Source organism: Periplaneta americana, chromosome 3, assembly GCF_040183065.1.
Source record: "Periplaneta americana isolate PAMFEO1 chromosome 3, P.americana_PAMFEO1_priV1, whole genome shotgun sequence".
In the NCBI taxonomy this organism is placed as follows: Eukaryota; Metazoa; Arthropoda; class Insecta; order Blattodea; family Blattidae; genus Periplaneta; species Periplaneta americana.
In genome coordinates, this window is record NC_091119.1 from 125,251,511 (window position 1) to 125,275,485 (window position 23,975).

Below are 23,975 nucleotides of genomic sequence, written 5' to 3' on the forward strand. Positions count from 1 at the left end.
ACAGCAGAAATAACTAAAATGCTCTCTCAATTAATATCACTCAATAAAAGAATTGTATTCCAATGGATACCATCCCATTGTGGAATCCTGGGAAACGAGAATGCGGATGCTTTAGCAAAGAAGGGCAGCACTGCTACTTACAGACCTGTTACTAAATCTACATATTACTCTGTGAAGAGATTTATTAAATCTACATACTTAGACTTCAACAAACAAAATTTGACAACACAATCCCAAGGGAAAAAATGGAACTCTCTGCATCAAAATCCACAGTTAATTCCCGATTTACCACGAAAATCGTCTGTAGCTGCATTTAGATTGGAACAGGCCATGATTGTTTGGCTAAACACCTGCATAGAATTGGAATATATCAGTCCCCTAACTCCCCATTGTGCAACTCAAACCAAGAAATGGATTCGGAATACCTCAAAATCTGTGCTTCATTGGCTGGTCATGATAATATCTTTGAAAAATATTGGAGTGCAAGAGGTCAAATGACTTTATTGTCAAATGCCTGGCATTAGAAAACAGCAACAACAACAACAACCTTTCTCCTTTGAGTAAAGGAGTAAGAAACTTAGAATGTTGTTCATATACATGAGGGTATCATACCAGAAGGACATATCAACAAATTTTACGTTATTGAAATATTTCACAAGACACGAGAAAGAATCAAAGTACCTTATGTGGACAAGGGTAGGAAAAATCATTCTATACTAATATGGCTCTAATGTAAATTTGGTGTTCTGTTGATCTGCCCTTCTGGCATGATGTCCTCGAGATATTTTTATGTGTTACTTTCAAAACCCCGAAATTCGTCAGAATCAGTTTCAACTAGTAAAGACTAGTTTAAGCAAACAAAAATAAAAATCATCAATCTTCTTAATGTATCCAGCTGTTTGCTGACAATATAAAGTCCACTATAGTCCACTGTAGTAACATATAGTGAGACAAAGAGGCAAATATAATACCAAAAGGATTGAAGTGTGGTGTCAGTCCAATGCAGAAGCAAAAAAACAAAAATAAGAATGAAAAATCTATATATAAAGCAAGTTTTCGTAAGGTAAAAATCTGTCACTGATTCTAGATCTTATGAAAACTTTCTTTCCATCTATCTACATTTTTAAAACTAGTTTTTACTATGATGAAAGATGAGTGGAACAGGGAAAAATTCTCTCTGGCACCGGGATTTGAATCTGGGTTTTTAGCTCTACTTGCAAACGCTTTATCCACTAAGCCACACCAGATTCCCATGCCGATGTCGGATCAAATCCTCCCAGTTTAAGTTCCACTTCTTGGGTTCCCTCTAGTGGCCTACCCTCATTAACTGCGTCATAGATGTATGACAGTGGCACAGAGTCTACATATGTGCAGAAGTGCACTTGTTATGAGTAAGTGGCCGGGATCCGAAGGAATAAGCGCCGTCTTAAATCACAAAGTGATTATTTTTCGCATATCATATATTATTATGATGTACTGAAGTACATATATTATTTCCGTGCAGATATTCTGCGTCATCATATGATGAAAGATGAGTGGAACAGAGAAAAACTCTTGCTGGCACTGAGATTTGAACCTGGGTTTTCAGCTCTACGTGCTGATGCTCTATCCACTAAGCCACACCAGATTCGCATCCCAATGTCGGATCGAATCCTCTCAGTTTAAGTTTCACCTCTTGGGTTCCCTCTAGTGGCCTACCCTCATGCACTGCGTCATAGATTTATGACAATGGCACAATGTCCACATAGGTGCAGAGGTGCACTTGTTATGAGTGACCAAGTGGCCGGGATCCGATGGAATAAGTGCCGTCTTAAATCACAAAGTGATTATTTTTCGCATATATATTATTATGATGTACCGAAGTACATATGATATTTCTGTGCAGATATTCTGCATTCTCTCTGGCACCGGGATTTGAATCTGGTGTAGCTTAGTGGATAGAATGTCAGCACGTAGAGCTGAAAACCCGCACGGCTGAATATGGAAGTGAAGTACTCTTGTTGTAATAGCTTCGGACGATCGCTGGTACGTCGTTCACACTTCTGGAGCCAGAACAGTACTGCATCTCCAGGATTTCATTCAAACAATGGTGGCATGTTATAGAGAACAAAGAAATAAAGGTTCTCGGTTTCAATAGTACTCATTCTGGCACATTTGGTGTTCAAGGAGGTATCTGGCCTCAGGAATCATTCCACATCAGCACTGTGAGGCTTAGCCAGAAGGATACGAGCAAAAAGAGTTGCTAGATTTTTGTAATTCGTTGAAGAGGCAAAACATTTCACTTTTTCTGCAAGTGTTTTGCCACAGAGAATGTCTATATTTGGCAAACTTTTAGGATATTGATACTCAAGGTCTATTTTTAATAGATCGAGATCACTGCCAATGGTATTAAATACAGCCTTTATATCTGCATCTTTGGACATGTCGTAAAATGTCTTCACAATGTCAATTATCCTTACATCTAGATTGAAACGGTCGCTAAAAAAATTTATGAGAGCCTCCTTCACCTCCACGAATATGAAAGTTAAGTCCCTGTTATCAGTAACATAGAGATTGTGTCCCTTACTTCCTTTTGGTCGTGATGATCCGGAGCCGCTACCAGATCCGGAAGTCAGATCAATGCCCTTCAGCTGTCTCAAACCACATGGAGTACAGTAATGTTCTTTTGTGAGTGTCGATGGTCAACCTCCCAAGCTGGGATCTTCAAGCAAAGATGATATTTTTGACTTCATGGATTCAGTTAATCTTGCCATGTCAACAATATTGCTAGAATTTGACTGAAGTGCTTTCTGATACCTACTGAAGATGGACAGTATATCGGCCAGAAATGTTAAGAATCTCAAGTTATCCTCAGTGCAAAGAAATTTCAGGTGACCATAACAAAAGCTATCAGCACGGTTTTTTTTGTGACTTACAAAACTAAAGCCTGCCAAGACCATAGCACAGCCTCCACCATTGCATACGTAAACTCAGTCCAGCGTCGAACATTTCAGGAAGAGTGAATAAATCAACATTATTCTTCTTAGCTATCATGCTCGGTTCCCTGGTTCTGAGTTCAGACATATGGAAAAAAAACTGCAAATTGAAGATATGTTCTGAAGCATGATATTCAGTTCCGAAACTGTATTGCAGACACTTCTCCATGCTAGGTTTGACCTGTGTACACAGCACCATATCTTCAGAAGGGGTGGAGCCATACTGCCTTGGGCATTTGTCAGACTGCTTGACCTTGCTAATTCATCTAATAGGGACCACAGTCCTGCCTTTTCACCTGTGTTTAAGGACGCTCCATCTGTGACCATAGATGACATTCTGTAAAATGAAATTGGTTGCCTTCTCTCCTACAACATTCTTCATTCCGTCACCTATTGCGGACAACACCCCCTTCGCTCCCTGCATGGAAAACTCCTTGACCCCTAAGAATATGTTTACCAGCTGTATCAGTTATTTTTGCATTCGTATAAAATTTTATCAGTGGAACCATCGCACCGTAATGATATTGCTAGAGTGTAAATCAGACTCTGACGTATCATCCGCGAGTTCAACAACAATAGTAATAAAGTAATAATATGATAATTTCATTCCGGTAATTTTGGTGCTGATTTGTGCAGTAATAACAATTGCTTAAAAAAAAACTCTGCAACATTTCTTAAGTGTCTCGTGTATTATTCCACATTAGCATTAGTCCGATTCCCGCTATGTTAGTATATTTATAATACACACCTCTCCGCTAGATGTCAGCTCCGCAACATTTCGCACTCCATGTCAATGCTGCTGCAGTATAGTAAGGTATTTAATGTGACGACAGAGTAGTCAGCCTAAGCATTTGGTTTGCAAATTAGGCCTTTGCAGTACAAAAATTTACGTCTTATTGTGGATAGAGTCAATTTTGTCAGGCAGTACACGTCAGGTCTTGTTATTTCATACCGCACACTACCAGAAATGATTTTGACGGTGCTGTCACCACATCGTGTGTGTTAATTTAGGAGAATTTTCGATATAGTTACTATTTAGTTTATGAAGCTTGTATAGCTTGTAATTTCTGACGGAACGTGGTAGCACTGATCACATAACATAAATATAATATAATGAGGGTGCTAGGAACAATAGACTGTGCCAGTGCTATTTCGCATTGTCTGTAATGAGGCGATATTAGCAATCCTAGTGGTTAGCCACTATCTATGGATGCATATTTACTACGTATTGAGCTTCGTGACTGTATATACTAGCCTGTGATATAATTAAATTAAAAAAGCCGCCCTAAATAAGAGTTCGAATAGATCGGCCTACTAATCAATTCATAAAGACTAATTAAAAACAATTGTGTGACAATTTGAAAGGAAAAAAAACACATTAAGATAAATGATACGAAAACATAGGAAATTATTTACAATAAAAGTTTGTTGAGTGCAAATGATTACTAATTATAGCTAAAGATGATTTTAACACATGAGATTATATGGCATCAGTCGTTGCAACCGAAATTTTAAATTGTTTAAGTTGGGATCACAGTCTACTATATACAGCCACGAAGTTTGAGTGTGCTAGAAACAATAGCCTGTGACAGTACTATTTTGCATTGCCTGTAATGAGGCGATATTAGCGATCCTAGTAGTGAGCAACTATCTAATGTTTGCATATTTACTACGTATTGAGCTTCGCGACTGTATATACTAGACTGTGGTGGGATCGTGCTACGAGCACCGAACATGAGCCCAAAAACTGTCCAATGTGTGTGTGGTCAGGGGTGGTAGTAAATACATGAGTAACCAAATCAAACTACTATGGAATGCGGATCGAAAACAGGAACTTTTTATCTTCTCTGGGAACGTGCATGGTGTATATTTAGAAGGCGGTGAACGAGAGTTTGACAGGGTGACAGCTGCAGACGATAAGATTTGTGTCGACAGAAACTCGTGTCTGATCTATAAAATTTGATTTATTGAAAAGAAATGAATGAAGAAATAGATGAACAAGACTTTTGTCAGCGTGATTTTACAACAACTACAGACTGGGAACTTTTTATAGCTCATTTAGAAAAGATTATCCATGAATGGAAATTACCTGAAGTAAAGAAAGGACCTCAGCTCAAAAGGGGAGAACTTAGTGAAGGAGAATGGGAAAGAACGACGGAGAAAATAACGTTTGCTGGTATGTTTTAGAGACAGGTTATGAATGTCATTATTATAACATTTTGAAATATACATGGTATTTAAAATGTCCGAACATAACCTAAATCTTGCATGTTCATATTGGGAAGTTGTTAATTGTCCAGCATACTCCTCCCTATGACACTTGTCAAGTGTATTGCGTATTTTACGGCAATTTTAATTATGTGGAACAGTTGACAACGATCTAAACTTTACACATTTAGTAGATTACGTTCCCCTCATAGAAAAATGGTTACTTGTGTACTTCATCATCATTTCTGTTTACACACAGTTTATCTTCGTTATTCTTATTTCTGTCGCACCATCATCCATGCCTTAAGCGCGTATTCCCAGCCAGGAGTCGAGCTTGAATGCTCTATATTTCAGAATTGTGCAACAGACTGTCACTTTCCTATTTCTAAACTCCACTTTCCGCATTTGTTCTTCAAATTAACGTATTTATCGAATATCGGAATTTAATAATCTGAATGTATTAATTCCTACTTAATTTTGAGGAAAGTTAAATCATATTTTGCTCCTACATTCCATATTTCTGCTTGATAGATTTTTCAGTAACAAGGGATGGATACATCACATATTCATTATATATGAGGTCTCGCCTACCTCATTGAATATTACACGACTACTATGAAGTAGCCAATGTGTATTATCACCATTTAATTCGAGAAAAATTCGTTCCGGCACCGGGAATCGAACCCGGGACCTCTCAGCTCTACGTGCTGAGTGCTCTTTCGAATTGAGCTATGCCGGGACACGATCCACGGTGCCGGCCGAACTCCTCTCGTAATGTTTTACGGCCTTACTACCTTCTCTTTAGACAATGTAAGTCATACATGCAAGAGCGCATATTTAAATGACTTTATGGCCATATTCAACATCAGTTTGGGAAAACTGCTAACAGTTAATACATCACATATTCATTATATATGAGGTCTCGCCTACCTCACTGAATATTACACGACTACTATGAAGTAGCCAATGTGTATTATCACCATTTAATTCGAGAAAAATTCGTTCCGGCACCGGGAATCGAACCCGGGACCTCTCAGCTCTACGGGCTGAGTGCTCTTTCCAACTGAGCTATGCCGGGACACGATGGAAACCGGATAATTTCAATTCTACGCAAATGGTTTGACAAATACAGAGACATTATTATGACGTGAGGTGAAAAAACGACAGGTGACTTGTGGCCCATTGCTAGCATGGTTTCCGGCGAGTGTGTAACCATTTCTCTGGCACTTCTACAATACGCAACAGTAATTACTAACAATAAATGTCCAATAATTTGGACTTGCCATGCTCACAGTCGTTGCTGAAAATGACCCCATTTGCCACCACACACAACTGACATCATCTGATAAACGAATGAGCAACACTCTGAAGTTCCACATCATTGATAGCCTTGATTTCTTCCCATATATAGTCGTTTAGTTCATCTATAGAATGAGGATTTTTCGTATAAACCCTACCTTTTAGTGTTCCCCATAAATAAAAATCACAGGGTGGGTCATTCCATAGTGACACACGTAACATTTTTTAAGTACCTAACTATGATCTTCACAGAATAGGCCTATTTAGTAATTCATGAAAAAGACATTACTGTCTTTTAGCATAACCATTCCTAAATATAAACAAAAATTCTTAATGAAAAGGAATAAATAATAATGGAAAAAATATTAAATATTGTATGGTGTGACACACGAACATTTTCTTGCCACTAGATTTATTACCAAAATGGAAAATGTTCATATTATTGTGCCAAATGACATAAATGCATTCAGTTGTTTTCCAAACAATTAAGACACTTGTGTAGTACATGTAACTGCTAAATCACGAACTTTACAAAAAAATTAACAGTGCCATTAAGAAACAAAATATTGCAAATATGTTGTGACACATGAACGTGACACACGAACATTTCTGTCATGTTGGTTACCAATTGTTTTAAATGCACTATAAATACATCAGTTCTTGTGGAAGACTTATACACTATGCCTACAGTTCTTATTATACAAAACAACACTAGATTACACTAAAATACACTTTTAAATTTAAAATATCCACTGTTGTTTACAACCATTTGTGGTGATATTTCCTGTGTAATGTCATGTGACGAATATACCAATATGTCAACCATTTGTAGTACTTCCCTTCCTTGGACATCACAGGCACTTTAAATTCTTCGTCACCACAAGATTTTGTAACTTCACCTGTAGCCTATATTTGACGTCTTTTTTTTTTTTACTTGGTCATTTAACGACATTGTATCAACCACTAGGTTATTTAGTGTCAATGGGATTGGTGATAGCGAAATGGTATTTGGCGAGATGAGGCCGAGAATTCGCCATAGATTACCTGACATTCGCCTTACGGTTGGAGAAAACCTCGGAAAAAATCCAACCAAGTAATCGGCCCAACTTAAATTCTTGAAAATACTATAAAAAAATGTTCAAAATGTAATCATATTTATATCAATAGAAAAACTAATATACATTTAAAAAGGTCTAACTTTTAGAATTGCCAAATGATACCTAGGATATATTAATTAATGTTATTAAATAAAACGATTTTGAATTAATATCAGAAATTTAGTAACATTTACCTAATGTGCAAATAATTATACCAATTTATTTATACTTAAGCCTAGTATGGTGGCTACCAATTTGCGATATAAATGTACTGCATAAGCTTGTTTTTTATATGAAATAAATTAACATAAACCAAATTTTGTAAGTTTTTAATTCAAGGAAAAAAAAAAAAATATACGAACTTTAGGCATAGATTGCCTTATGCTAATTTGAGGCCTACACACTATATTTTTACAACAGTTGTTGTTTAGTCTGTCCAAAGACAGGCGTGGACCTCACAAGTGATACCAAGAAGGCATCACTTATGAGGCAACTAGGCCAGAAGATAATGGGACAGCGTGGCCAGTTCCTTTCCCCTTTACAACAGTTATGGAACACATATTTTCAAGAGTGTTTAACTTACAGTTTATGTATATTGAAAAAAAAAAAACGCACAGGTGCGTGTGCACGCACACACAATTATCTAAATCAACAATAAGTATTTGAAATTCCACTTCTAATTATGTTTAGATATAAAGACGTCCAATAACAACAAAAATTGTAACTGGATTTTAGGATAAACTTTAGTGACACATGAACATAACTTTTTGTTCGTGTGTCACAGTCATTGTGTTACGTGTGTCACGTATTTTTCTTGTAGAATACGTACATAAATCAAAATGTTGTCCATATAAGAAGTTGATTGTTATGTGATGTTTCTCACTTTTACATTTATGAAACACGAAAAAATTAAATAGTTTTGAAGAAATATAAACAAATGCCCATTTGAGCGTGACACACGAACTCTCAACCTTTCCTTGTAATAATTGCAACCAAGCACGAAATAATCATTGTATTACGGTTTCTATGCATTGTAATTATTAACAAAGGTCCGCACTTCATTATTAATTGCATTTAACATACAGTTAAGTAATGATTTATTTGCTTTAAATGTGCATTCAAATATGTGATTTCTAGTAGATAATTTCGCGCTCTTAAACCACAGACCTCTTGGCGCTTTTTCTCCCACATACGTGTTGTTACACAATGAGTGTTATCAGATTCAAAAAATTCGGACAAGCAGAGATTCGTGAGATTTTTATTTTTCGTGAAAATGTCGCATTTTCGTGGAATGGCTTGGGTGTTAGATCTGGGCTTCGTGGAGCCCACAAATTATTACGTCTTGTTTTCGTTCACGATCTTCTGCCATTTACACTATATAACACTGTTGATTGTACAGTTATATTTTCCAAATAAAACTCTTATTTATCTTATGAAAATATATAATATAATTTCTTTTCATATGAGAGAACTATTATGCATGGACTTTGGAATATATTGAAGTCAAAAAATAAAATATAAACTTCTGAATACATTAAACAAAACAAAATAAAAAAAGCATGTCCAATTTCTATGTAACTGTTTTGTTTGTACACTTTGATTATTTACAATTGTGAAAAACAATGTCTTGTAGCATAACCTTTCGACTTTATTACTGCTTGGCATCTCCTTCTCACCGATTTTGCCAAGTTTTTACACTTTATTGGTTTGATTTTAGCCCATTTGTTCTCTCACTATATGTTTCAATTCCTCTATGGTTGTACACTTCTGCTTTCTGACACTCCTTTTCAAAAAAACTCGCCACAAAAGTTCAATGAGGTTTAAGTCTGATCATTGAGATGTTCGCAGTTGCTGGGGTGTATTCCATATGAGCCAGTATGTTTACTGTCATTGTCTTGTTGGAACATATACACAGGTGGCATCCCCATGTTTTATGCACTCTCCCTAATAGCCTATTTGACTTTAAAATGTTATTGTACACATACTTATCCATAATCCCATCTATGAATTCAATATTCCCCACACCACTTGCAGACATACCTATATCCCCACAACATTATGTATCCACCCCTGTGTTTCACTGTAGGTAATGTCTTGCTTTTGTCGTTATCTGTGTTTGGGCCTTCTCTATATCATATGAATGCCATCGGAATCATAAAGATTTCTCTTCATCTCATCTGACCAAATCACCCTGTTCAAAAATTCCTCATCCTTACCAACATGTTCTTTAACGAAGTCCAATCTTCGAGCTCGATTTGTCTCACTAATGTACAGTCTTCTGCCATGGTAACCATTTTGCCACAACACACGCTGGATAGTTTGATTACTGATCTTTGTGTTTGAAGACTCTTTAATCATTACTTGAACTTGTGGAACACTAATTCTTGGATTTTTGACAACTTTATTAATTATGAATATCTCGTCACGTGCATTTAGCAATTTTTGCTTGGTTTTTCTTGCCAAGTTACTCCAAGTTCCATGATTTCGAAATTTTTCTACAATGTGTTTTACTGAGAATATGTTTTATGCACTACTTTACCTATTTTTCTATAAGAATAGCCTTTGAGAGCAGGCAAACAATAACTTTCTTTAAATCGGAACTGGGCTTCTTACAATGCACCATTGTACACAATTCTGAATGTTAGACTAACAGCAAGTGACCTCCACTGAAAAACAACACTGTGCGCACTGTGTGCTTGTTTACTATGCATCTAAATGTAACTAGGCTACTCCCTCTCCGTGGGAAGTGTACGAACAACAGTGTTACATGAATTTCACAGAATCCTATGTAGTTTTAAATTTTTATATAAGTAACAGGTGTATGTAAATTAGTTTCATTCATGTCACTGTGTTCGTGTTTAACTCGTGAAACATAATAAATTTAGTTTTATTGTTATATTTTGAATTTTAATGTCATTTCAAAGGTTAGTTTAACAATATATGAGGTGTATGAACAACACTGATATATAAGCTTACTGTATGTACGTATTGCACATATACACATGTTCATGCAATGAAAATTTTGTTGGTAGGCATTACCTAAATGCACAATAATCACTAAAATGTAAACTTGAAGGATCAAGACTTTTGTAACATGACTATGACTACAGTGAATGCCATATGGCAACTGAGGATCTACTACCACACCTCTAACAGCCCATGCATTGCAGACTGTGCAGGGAGTGGGCTGTCAATTACCTGCCGTTTTCTCACCTCATGTCATAATAATGTCTCTGTAGTTATAGCCTGTAGTGAATTTGAAAGCTGCTACATCTGATTTTCTTAGGCATATGTTAGAAATTATATTTGGAGTGCTGAATCTCTCTTCATTTTTCCTTGGAGGGGCTTGAAGGCTAAACTGGTGCTGAGGTAGTTCCTCTTGTACTCTGCTTATACACTTTGCATATCTGTGCCAGGTTAGGTTTGCTTAGTTTAGGCTTTTGTGCCTTGCATATGGGATCAACTGTATCTGCACAAAAAATCCCTTACAAATTCAACGATTTTCACTTCTGAAATCACCGGAACTGTCTTAGTGCTAGTTTCATCCACATTATGGTCATGTCATACTGGAGACTGGATAATTTTAATCCTACGCAAATGGTGCGACAAGTAGTCATAGCCTGTAGTAAATTTGAAAGCCTCTGCATCTCATTTTCTTAGGCCTGTGTTATAAATTATATTTGGGGTATTGATATCTCTCTCTTCATTTCTTCCTTAGAAGGATTTGAATAACTTTGGTTTATAGGTCCCATGTCCTTGTAGGCCTATATTGATTTAATTAACTTTTTTATTAACTGAAAAGTGTTTCTTTCCCATTATGGTAATGCCTTATTGTAGTCTGAATAATTTCAATTCTAAGCAAATGGTTTGGCAAGTAGTCATTTGTCTATAGTAAATTTCAGAGCCTCTGCATATCATTTTCTTAGGCCTATGTTAAAAATTGTATTTGGGGTTTTGGATCTCTCTCTTCTTTAGATCAAATTGTTTTCTGTTTCATTTGCAGTTGTCTCGCAATTACATTTATTATCTTAGTTCTGTGTTTAATTAGGCAACCTTTTTAGGTAATAAGTCTGCTGCTATTTAATTTTGAATTATTCCACAGTGATCGGATATTCAGCGCAAGACAATTCATTATTTTTAATTTTGAACATTGAGTCAGCTATGTGTGTTCTCTGTGGTTTCTGCATTTTCCCTAGGTGTAATTATTTTATTCAACTAAGATAATAAATATAATATTTTTGTTCTCCTTGTATTTCCCTTGTTCTTATTGTATCCTCCTCGTTTTTCTTGTCTTCTCCTTATTTTCCTTGTCTTGTTTTCCATATATTCTCCTTCTCCCTGTATTCCAGTTGTTCCCCTTCTCATTCCCTTGCTCTCCTTGTCTTCCCCTTGTTGTCCTCGTCTTCCCCTTGTTGTCTTTGTCTTCCCTTTGTTCTTGTCTACTTTTTGTTCTTATTGTATCCCCGTTGTTCTCCTTATGTTCCCCTTGTTCTCTTTGTATTCACCTTGTTTTCCTTTTTTTCTCGTCTTCCCCTTTGCCTTCTTGTTCTCATTTTATTCCTTTTATTCCCCTTGTTCTGCTTGTTTTCCCTTTGTTCTCCTTATACATAGCTGCGAAAGGGAATTACATTTTTATGTGATGTGATCAATTCCCAAGCTATCCATCCCATACCTAGTGAAGAGAAAGACTTAGTTCTACGTCAAAATACAGCCTCGTTGTTTATTCACTGGACTGTGTACATACATACACAAAATACTTATCAAAGTGAATTCTAAGCTATAAACCAAATTTGAGTTTTGTTGAAACTCGTTATATATTTTTCTCTACTTCGGGACTAGGAGAGATAGTGGTGCACAATTTCTAATCACCAATATACCTGGGTAAAATCCCAAATCTCTCCACAGTGCATATGAATTGTCATTGTTGATAGTGATTCGTCCATCGGATGGGGACATTAAGACTGGCAGCCCCCTTGGTGCTATTCAACAGGAATAGGCTACATGCTGGCACTGGGTTTCCCATTCTCCCTTCCTCACCTTCATCATCATCCTCACCCATTCTCTACACTACACTTACACGAACACTTAACATACACTCACCCTACTACAGGACTACACTCTTCACAGATACACATCATGCATAATGTGGCCTGCCGAAGTGGTGTGCAATTTGAAAATGGGTCATAGTCTTGCCATCTATCCGCAGTATGCGGAACCCGAATCACGCAAGTGAAGTGAAGTGAGTAGGCACACACACACACACACGCACGCACGCACGCACGCACGCACACACACACTCTCTCTCTCACACTCTCTCACACTCTCTCTCTCTCTCTCACACTCTCACTCTCTCACTCTCACTCTCACTCTCACTCTCACTCACACTCACACTCTCTCTCTCTCATTAACTCACTCACACCCCTCCTATTTTGTGAAAGAATGATTCAGTATGAAATTTGAGCTCTTTGTTTTTGTGCCTATTTCGTAATAATAGTCCCCAGTTTAATGATTTTTTTGACTACGTTTATTTCTCAGATTTTGAATTCAACATTACGAGACACAATCTCAAGCAAAAACCTTTGGAAGATGTGACAAGTCCGGTGGAAGAGGAGACGGAGGAAGGCAGGAGTCAGGCTCTGGACGACATCCTGTCCCTGGACAATGACTTCCCCCCGCAGATGGAATATGATTTCGGGGATGGGAGTTCGCACCCACACCCTCTGGCCAGATGGTATGGTCTCAGAGACTTTGTTGTTGTTGCACCAGCACGAAACTCCATTTCAGCTGAGAGCAGAGTCAAAATCTTGCTCAGCTCGATTTATATGGCTGTCAACAATTGTGGCTGGTGAGTGTATTTTCCTTGTGCAGGAAAAGGTTATTTTGTTGTAATGATGTGGCAGACATTTTCATTTAGAAGATTATAATCCTCTGTGTCATTATTAGAAACAATTAGGGTCTAATATATAGTTTTGGTAGGCAAGTTGTTTACTTTTTATAAGTCTACATGAAAAATATTTCATTTTAATTTCCATTATAGTCATGTTTTGCTATTAGCTCTACGCAAGAGATAGTAAATATCAATACCTTAAAAAGAATATACTTTGCATACTTCCATTGGTAATAAGTTTTGGAATAATATTCTAAGGAAATTCTACTGATAGTAACAGTAAGGTAAAGGCACACTTAGTTGACAGGTTACCTATAGATGACAGTCATATCTTAAAATTAATAAAGCAAAATATATTATAATATTTTATTGGGTTTGCTACACTGACAGATATGTATTCTTTGACAGAGGAAAGCTACCATATTAGTTGATGCAATATTCTTTACGTTAGATAACAGAAATTGTTTTCTACTGTGACATCTAGGAAGGTAGGCCTATGTTGATGTTTTCCTTAAAAAAATCTTAAGAACGTGTTGCTTAAAATGTAACAAGAAAGACATATAATACATATTCTAAAGAAATGTATTATTATTATTTTTTTTTAATTTCGATATCATAGCTGTTCTTTCTGCTGTAAGGAAAATATAATAAGTGATTTATGTAGTTCATAACCTGTCTTTACGTATGTTTTGGTTGTCAGATATGGGTAACTGTAAGTAAATAAGTTCATATAGATAACAGGCATGTCACTTTTAGGTGCTGACTCTAAGTATTGGTACAGTATCAAGTTTGTAAGCTAAGTTGAAAAAGCTGATCATGCCATTAACGAATGTACCATTTATGTTGCTGTATTTTGTTCGTAACCTATAGTTGACTTGGGCTGCTGATGTATTTTAAATAGGCCTACTTATGAGTGCAGTACTCCAAAGAAGCTATGTCTGATGCTTTATCTGCAGTCAAGAAGGGATGTAGTTTTATTTATTTATTTATTTATTTTGTAGAGTTAAGGCCGTGAGGCCTTCTCTTCCACACTACTAGAAGTGAAATATACAATAAAGCAATGACAAAAATAGTTTTAGTGCTGCAGCAAACCATTATGGAGTTTCCAGGGTCACCCTTATGGTCAAATATAAGAGAAAGATTCTCATGGACAAAAAAAAAAAAAAAAAAGGGTCCTCTAACAGTTTTTTCTCCTGATATGAACATTTGTTAACAGATGAACATGATCTGCGAGTCCGATAAGCTCTTTTACAATAATTGAATAGGTATGTCCGTCAAATTGGTTATCAAAATCACACTGCTATAATAAAATTAGCAAAATATTACAACATTTACAGTGTTAAACGTTTTCGGCATAAACTGCCATCTTCAGAACATGTAACAATACAAGAATATGGAAACATTATGGCTAAGATACATATTGATTACATATTAAGATATTTAAAACTAGATTGTATATGTCATGGACATATAAAATGAATGCTGAATGATAAAATAAAAATTACGTGATATATATATTATTTTTCTGCAGAAGTTAGCACACGGTGGTGTGATTGTCAGTCAGGTCGTTAAAAGTGATGTGGAGGTTAAGAGAAGCCCTGTGTTGAGTTTCATCATAGCACACAATCAACACAGGCTCCTCTTAACCTCCACATCACTTTTAACGACCTGACTGACAATCACACCGTGTGCTAACTTCTGCAGGAAAATAATATATATGACTCATGTAATTTTTATTTTATCATTCAGCATTCATTTTATATGTCCATGACATATACAATCTAGTTTTAAATATTTTAATATGTAATCAACATGTATCTTAGCCATAATGTTTCCATACGAAGTATTCATATTTCTGTATTGTTATGTGTTCTGAAGATGGCAGTTTTCGATAGTAGCAGTATATGCTGATGAGTTCTAAAAGTTGCAAGACTACTGTTGTTAAGATAACACGGAACAAACCTAAATCTGCTAGTTTTGTAACTGAAAATAACACTTAGTGATAATGGAGGATTATTTTAGTCACTGATTAACTGTTACGTTATTTAAATTAATAAATAACTTAACAGTTAATCACTGATTATATAAATATTAAAGGAGTGTATACAAAAATGAAGGATTATTTAGTATGTTCAGTTACATTATTTTGTATTTTTTTTTATTTATACTAGTAATGTTGAGATTCTCTTTGTATTAAAGTCAGATTCCGGTATTCATCCAAATCCATGAAGTGCGGCAGCATTACTATATGGGTGTATGTGAAGGAAAAGGAGTCCGTTCTGAATTTGTGATGGTTCACTTGAAACGTACTCCACCTCGCTATAAACATCTTACTGGTAAGTTGCAGTGCTTTACTGCTATAGATATAGTTTCAATATAAATTTCAATAGTGCAATTAAACACACAAAACTGCACGTGTACTGGTGAACAAAACTTCGCAATACTGCTTTGCAGCATTGTTGCTATCACTTGTTCTCTTGTAAAATGAAAGCACTATTACAGTCAAAACCACAGAAGTAATGTGTTCAGAGTTAACTCAAACAACAGTTGTACGTTTTCTGTGTCAATATTTAATTACTAAGCGCAAGATGTCTTAGTTTAGGTATTCTATTGTAACAAGTATTTAAGACCAGTGCTTGTGTAGCTATTAAGAATCAAGACAGAATCTTGGCTGTGATATTTCAAGTCGCAAACTTACTCTTCGACCTGGCAAATAAATATTAGGAGACTGGAAGTGTGAAAAATAAGAATCGCAGGCAGTAGTGTATGGTTCCTATGTAGAAACATATTTTGAATGACTTTGGGGGGACGGGAAGGGACAAGAAAAACTTAAAATTCGCTTTGTCGTCTTTTACAGGAAACAGATGCTGCTTATGATTCTACAAAATCATTGAAATTAGAACCATATAAAATTACGGTGGTGTTAGTGCTCCAAAATACCTACTTTCTCCATATTTTTAGACTGTAAAGTATTTCCTTACATCCTCGTGAGCCCTATAACCAAATACAACCTGATAATAAATGGAGAATCCCTAAATATGTTGTTTCAGATATTCACTTGTGAGAAACTCACTCAATAATGAATCAATCAATCTTCTTAATGCATCCAGCTGTTTACTGACAACATAAATTCCACTATAGTCCACTGTAGTCTATTCAGTTGTTGTTTTTCACGAGAAATGAGGGGTATTTTGATCGGTGTTCATTATAGATGCCTGTTGCTAGTAGCCAGAGTTGGGGTGTAGTCAATATACACTGCAGAGCTGTGTCTTCTGCAACTGGTACTGATTGTTTTTAATTTACTTCTTTTGTGGTTTATGGATGGACAGTATAGAATAATGTGTTCCAGATCCTTATCATGATTATTACACCACAGACAAGTAGGATTGTCAGAAATGTAAAATCGGTGTAGGTACAATTGAGTGACAATGTGACCTGTTCTGGCTCTTGTTAAAAATGTTTGAACATGTTTGGGCAAGTTTTTGTACATTTTCAGGTCATTTGGTTTCTTTTGTACAGACTGTAAAATGTTTCCTTTGTCAGAAGAGAGCCAATTGTTGATCCATAGGTTTGTAAAATGAGACTTTACTGAAGCGAAAGCACTGGATAGAGATATCACTTGAAGAGGTTTTGGTTGCAACTATGTTGCCTGTTTTGCAATATTATCGACTTTCTCGTTTCCAGGTATACCACAATGACTAGGTATCCATTGAAATGTTATTTCCTTTTGGAGTTCTTTTAGTTTACTTAGTTGTTTCTGAATTGGAATAATTCTATGTGCATATAGGTTTGGTACATATTTAATTATATTTTTTAAATATAGCCCCCTTGGAGTCCGTAAGTATGCAAATCGATTTTTCAGAAATTTGAGTAACACACTGAAGAGCAGCATCAATAGCTAGCAATTCAGTGTCAAGACTGGAGGAGGATGAACATGGTATGAAATAACTTTCTTGATATTGTGGAATATAATACCCTGCTCCTGATGTCCCATTATTAGGATTTAGAGATCCACCTGTATAAATTTGAAGATGATCTTTATATGTGCTGCAGAGTAGTTCCATGGCATCTAACTTAAGAATGTATGGAGGATCATTTTTGGAATGATTTCCTGGAATTTATGTGCTATGTTCTGGAATCACCCATTTCCATGGAGGAATTTCGTTCACAACTGGAGTTTTAGCAATGAGTGTGTCTGTGATATAGATTGGTATTTCTTCTTTTTTATTTTATAGAAATTACACAGGATATCATCTGACAGTTTGAAGAACACCTGAGATCTGGATGAGGCTTGCAATTTTAAATGTATTTTTAGATCCTTTTGTAATATATAGTGTCTGATTGGTTGCTCAATAAATCATAAGCTCCATGAATCATAAGCAGTGAAAAATGTAGTGGGACTGCGTTGGTGTTAATGCAGCTTATGTGGGTACCTCTTTGTTACTTGTTGGTTTGTGCATGATGTCATGAGTGTCACACTGCTGTTTTGGTAATATGATGCAACACAGTTGCCTGAGTGCTAAAAACATGGCAAATGCACATAGTGATTACATTTAAAATTTAAATTCATTATGATAATAGTATTACCTGCTTGATTCTTCATCTAAGCTTTTATAACTTTTAGCACTGAGGAACTTTTAAAATATAGAGTGTGCAATCAATTCCATACTACCTGAAAAAGTTAAAAAAAATAGCAGAAATAAAATCCTTCAAAATACTATCTCCATTTCTAGTTGCTTTGTTTCTAATGTCTCTAGATATGGTCATATAGATCTGGATTTTGCTAGTCTAACATGTAACGATATGAAGAATTCCATTTCTCATGTGGGAACACCTATAAAGTGAATTTCATTATGTAGAAGATTATTTTAAGAGTTTAATTTTGATGTGGGCGAGAAAAGACAGGTAAATTTTACCTGGAGTCATCTCATTCAGGAACAGGATTTTTTACATGTCAAAAGTCTTCAGCTTTATTTGCCTTTTGAAGGAAGCCATGCTACAGACTTTTATTGTTCTTAAAAATCACACTCGGCTTGGTTTGAATCTACAAGTCGTGGCTACAGTGGAAAACATGTTAACTAAGGACTACTTCGTGCCACTCAAGGGAAGTGCATTGAGTGATGACTGATGAGTAATGACAGGCAAACTGTTACATTTTTGTAATCTAAACAATGCCTGCCATTGGTATGGGAACAAGGATTATCACGATTCACAATGTGTAGAATGCAATTGACGCAATTTTTTTTTTCATGCTGCATAAAATTTTGGTAAAATTGGACATTTCGTAAAAATATTCCTATTTTTTCACATTTTACTATTCCCTCCCCCCCCCCCCCCACCTATGTTAATATTCCTATAACTACCACTGAACAGGCTTTTCAGATATTATAAGGAGACAATTGAGATGTTTCCCAGGAAATACTTGAAAAACCCATTCCATTTTATCAAGTTAGTAAGGTGCTTTAAGCTAAGAGCAGTGAAATACCAGCAAATATTCAACTATCAAATGTAACATGGTAAATGTATGTTTTCATTATATCATGTGATATGGAGAAATCTTTTTTATCGGACAAAACAACATTAACCGAGAGAAGAAGTAATCTTTTGTCACAAAATAATAGAGGCTTACTTGTGTTATATTGTAACAAATGTTGAGTCCAGTCAATGTAAGAAGTTTTTTCTCCCTTACAATGTAAAATTAGAGTTACCTCGTTCTTGCATTCAGGTAAGGGTAATGATGATGAAAAACTGTTTAATTAGCAGATTCATTGTATTTTATTTTGTAGCATCTTAAATATAGACAAAAATATTAATCTTTAAAAGACTCTTGTAAATGATGATGAGTCACTGGCATAGCTCAGTCGGCTGAGGCACTTGCCTGCCAATTCGAAGTTGCGTGCAGGTGCTGGTTCAATTCCCACTTGGACTGATTACCTAGTTGGGTTTTTCCGAGGTTTTCCCAACTGTAAGCCGAATGTCAGGTGATCTATGGCGATTCCTCGGCCTCATCTCGCTATCACCAATCCCATCGACGCTAAATAACTAAGTAGTTGATACAGCGTCGTTAAATAACCAACTAAAAAAAAATAAATGCTGTAAACCTGCTCCAAAGGGTTCAAAAACAGAGATATTTCCTCATTGAAATATTTTTTTTTTTCATATTTTGCCAAAATGAATGTCATTTTTTGTCAACATTTTCTTTATATTATGCTGGTTTCTAATGATGAGTAATTATACAGACAGACACCAAAAATGCTTAGAAAACGAAGAAGACAAATTGAGGAATTGTGGATATTACAGTCGCGATGCTGTTATTCCCAACATGACTCCACCTTTTTGCTTACACCTTAGGAAGTGAAGGCTCTATAAAGTCTAGGTAGGTAGTATCGTTCGCCATTTTTGTTCTTTCGTTGCCGAGCTACCAGACGAGGAATCTGTTAGCCGTACCGTTAAACATTATCATGTCGTAGAGACGAACTCGCAATTGAAATTCTTTGTTGAGTTCTCCCCTAATATCAGCAGTGCCTCAATTTCAGGATCTCCTGGCTTAATTTTCGTTAGTAAATAACTTTTTTAAAACTGCTTTTATAATTTTTTATAGGTCTGTAACTGTATGTTTCTGATCTGTTGAATTACGAAGTGCTAAGTTTTATTCATAACTGGTGTTTAGCAACGTGCTGCATGTGGCAAAGCTTTGTTCATCCTATACTGACTCACTCACTCACAGTAGATTACCCAGAATTACATTACATGTAGATGAACGATTTAATGAAAGAGTTGTCAAGCAGGATCTACTTGGAATCGAATGCTTGCTCTCTTATGTGAGATGATGTCAATTAAATGACTCTTCTAAGGCTGACTTTATCTTGAACGTTGTCAATCGCGAAAACACAAATTTGATGTTAGTTGGAAGATTTTTTAACATGGTAATGTAATTTGTAGGACTTCTGGACTTGTTTAAGTCGAAAGTTACAAGTGCTCTCCCCTTGGAGCCAGTTTCTGTCGCTGTGAGGTTCACCTACGTTCTCTTGGACTGGACTAGTAACAACACATGGACACAGGAACCTCCAGACTTTGATTTTCTGCAAGGAGAATCTCTGGGCGTTGCTGAGCTGGGCAAACTGCCTTTTGGCGCCACATTCGATCCAGTCAGGTAAGTTCGTGTAGTGTTTAATAGATAGTTGTATCAGATTCGAGATTTTACAGTAATTGATAATGACAATTCTTTACTTACTGTCCCCATTCTTCTACAAAAACTATTCAGAGATATTATTTTGATGTTAGTGAAGTAATGGAGAAATGAGGATGGCAGGAGACTGAATTAATAAAAAAAAAAAAAACTGTCACACCACCATGTTCTGAGGATTTGTTTGAGATTTGATCCCTTTAATCTTTTTCTATTGGGTTATAGTTCTTAGATGTTTAATTCATGTTTTGAAATAGCTTTTAATTTTTCAGTACTATGTAATTCCATATCCCGTAATACCCATAACATAGTAATAGAAGTGTGCCACATCACGTCATATCTCAGTCATTGCTAGCTGTCTTGAAAAGTATCCAAGTCTGTTGAGTGCATTATGCCAAGACAATGCTTTTTCGATTGGAGACTGATTATGACTGCTTTGATAAATATCTGCAAGGGATATTATTATTTTTGTTCTTATACAATAGTATCTACTAAAAGTCATTGTTTTAGTATTATCACGTGGTTTCCAAATACTTGTAGTAGTACATCACATATTCATTTTGTACGAGATCTCGCCCACCTCATTGAATACTACACGGCTACTATGAAGTAGCCAATATGTATTATTACTATTTAATACGAGAAAAATTCGTACCGGCACCGGGAATCGAACCCAGGACCTCTCAGCTCTGCGCGCTGAGCGCTCTTTCCAACTGAGCTATGCCGGGACACGATCCACGAGAGAGGTTCGGCCGGCGCCGTGGATCGTGTCCCGGCATAGCTCAGTTGGAAAGAGCTCTCAGCGCACAGAGCTGAGAGGTCCTGGGTTTGATTCCCGGTGCCGGTACGAATTTTTCTCGTATTAAATAGTAATAACTTGTAATAGTAATTATTTCATGTCCCTTCTAGACTACACGAGTATTTTAGAGAAAGTGAATGATGATATATTGATAATGAATCACTGACGAAATGAAATACATAGGAGAAAAGTTGTTCCTCAACTACAATGTTATCTTGAAATCTTACAGAATATTTTTGGGATCGAACCATTTTTTTGGTAAGATGATGGAAACTGAGTGAAAACCTTATTACAATGTGTTTTTTTCTTTTCTTTAACTTGGAATGTTGTTCTGTGTGCAGTGAATTGCATCTGTTTGCAACGTGGCCCCATGTGATGGAGAATGTGATGGTGGACAGCGAAAGTTACTCTGACTTCGAGCCCTCCCAAGCTCCGCAGTGGTCAGTTCGCGTGAAGATGGTGGAACAGCCAGCCTGCTTGCTAAGCGAATACCTAAGTGAATTCATTCAGCTCTGTAAGAATAGCAAATCGATGCAGGATCTGCTTGGCGACATGGTCCAGCGAGGAAATTCAGGTAAAACTTATGATATTCGTGATGATATTTTTAAATCAGGTAGCAGTAGTAGATATACTGTAATTTTATAACGATGTTATAAATTGGGAATAAAATTTTTGAGTTTGGAATTAGAATTTGTATATGAGATCGAGTACTAAACGTAGTTATGGGATGTACAGATTTGTAAGTCACACATCTATTTCAGTAAGCTTCACTACTCCTTGTAGCCAGGATATTTTTAGAGTTAGTTTTCTTATTCTGAATCTCTTTCTATTTCTCCTCACATATCTTTCTAACACCTATATCTGTTACTCATTCCATCACCTATATCTTTTACTCATTTCATGTGTACTACTGTCACCATGTCACTCCACACTCTCATTTCATTCACTCTACTAATTGGTTCTACTCTCTCCACTATCATTCTACTCTACTCTGTCACTGAGTCTACTCGTTTATTCATCATTCACTCCTTCACTCCCATTCCATTTACTCTTGGCTGGTCAACTATTTAGTCATTGCACTCACTGCTCACTTACCACTCACAACTGATTCACTCATTTCACTAACTCAATTTTCATTCCATGCATAACATTCTCATGTAATCCAGTTGTTACTGTACTGTCATTCCACTCTTTCACAGGGGTGTAGACATACCATGACGAGCCGGGGTGCTGCTCTGGTACTTTTTTCTGCAACCTTGAAGCACCCTGCTTCTTTATTTTTACTCTTTAAAATATTAGTCTTAATTGCATATTACTCAATTTTGTATATCGGTCTAAGCATAGATTAGTAATACTTATAATAACAGCGGCATTACTGGTAAGTAATAATAACAATATTAAAATAATAATAATAATAATAATAATAATAATAATAATAATAATAGTAATAATTTATAATAATATAATAAGATCATGTACTGACTGTGTTTTTGTGATCCAGCAGATAATTCAGAAAAGAAGGGAATTTAATCTCCCAACATGTATAAAGTACATCTGTTAAAACAAGACAGTATAAGGAAATTATACTGTAAGAGATTAGATGAATGCATTGATCATAGAGCATTAAATATAGATGTCAACCAAGAATGGGAGGATCTAAGAAATATAATTGAACAAGCGGCATATGAATCCCTGTGGCAAAATTTCGTAATGACTTTCCATTTTCATTCAATATATCCTCGTCGAATGGTCCTAACGTATCTCCTACTGCCTCATTACTCACTCGGGCATTGAAATCACCATATATCATTATTTGGTCATTTTTATTTATCTTATTCAATTGTTTCTGTAATGTTTCATAAAATTCTTGACTTAACAGATATCTTCTTTTAACTACTTAGGCTGCAGTATATCTTATTTGGGTGAACAGGATATTAACAATAAGTTGAGCAAATTCCAACAGATGTGTGGAACAAAAGAAGAACTTTAAGAAATAAAACACAGCACTCAACACAATTAAAATTTTACAAAACCCTAGCAGTTCCATTATTAACTAACGGCTCAGAAAACTGGCCATTAAACCGCGCATCAAAAAGAAAAATTCAAGCAAGTGAAATGAAGTTCCTACGAAGTGTTGCTGGTTATACTTTATTGGATCATCAAAGAAACGAAAATATCCGACAATTATTAAATATTTTTAATTTAGAAGAAAAGATTAAAAATCAGAAGCAAAATTGGTACCAACATATTACAAGAATGACTAATGATAGATTACCAAAACAAATTATGGATTATGCACCAACAGGATATAGAAATGTCGGAAGACCGAAAATAAGATGGACAGATGATTTAAGCCTTGAAGACGGAACAGGCCAATAGGCCTAATCGCTGTAGCTGAAGAATAAGAAGAATTTATTTATTTGTTTGTTTATTGATATTTATGTCATTGTCAACAGGCGTTGGAAATTATAATCCAGCATAGTAATACAATAATAACAATAAATACACTAATACAAATAAAACA

At 35.8% G+C, this 23,975-nt stretch overlaps 1 protein-coding gene and 1 non-coding gene across 2 annotated transcripts in view; one reads left to right on the forward strand and one right to left on the reverse strand.

Moving 5' to 3' along the window:
- The first annotated feature begins 4,861 nt into the window (after positions 1-4,861).
- The window catches only part of Rab3GAP1 (RAB3 GTPase activating protein subunit 1), a 290,503-nt gene continuing 271,389 nt past the window's right edge, over positions 4,862-23,975 (forward strand). The window contains exons 1-5 of the mRNA XM_069821561.1: positions 4,862-5,151; positions 13,115-13,424; positions 15,666-15,802; positions 20,409-20,619; positions 21,793-22,025. Of these exons, the coding sequence (XP_069677662.1) occupies positions 4,953-5,151; positions 13,115-13,424; positions 15,666-15,802; positions 20,409-20,619; positions 21,793-22,025 (1,090 nt within the window). The 5' untranslated portion in view covers positions 4,862-4,952. The remainder of the gene's footprint in view (positions 5,152-13,114; positions 13,425-15,665; positions 15,803-20,408; positions 20,620-21,792; positions 22,026-23,975) is intronic.
- TRNAY-GUA (transfer RNA tyrosine (anticodon GUA)) lies at positions 6,186-6,262 on the reverse strand. The gene has a single exon. It is a non-coding gene; the product is annotated as a tRNA-Tyr (tRNA).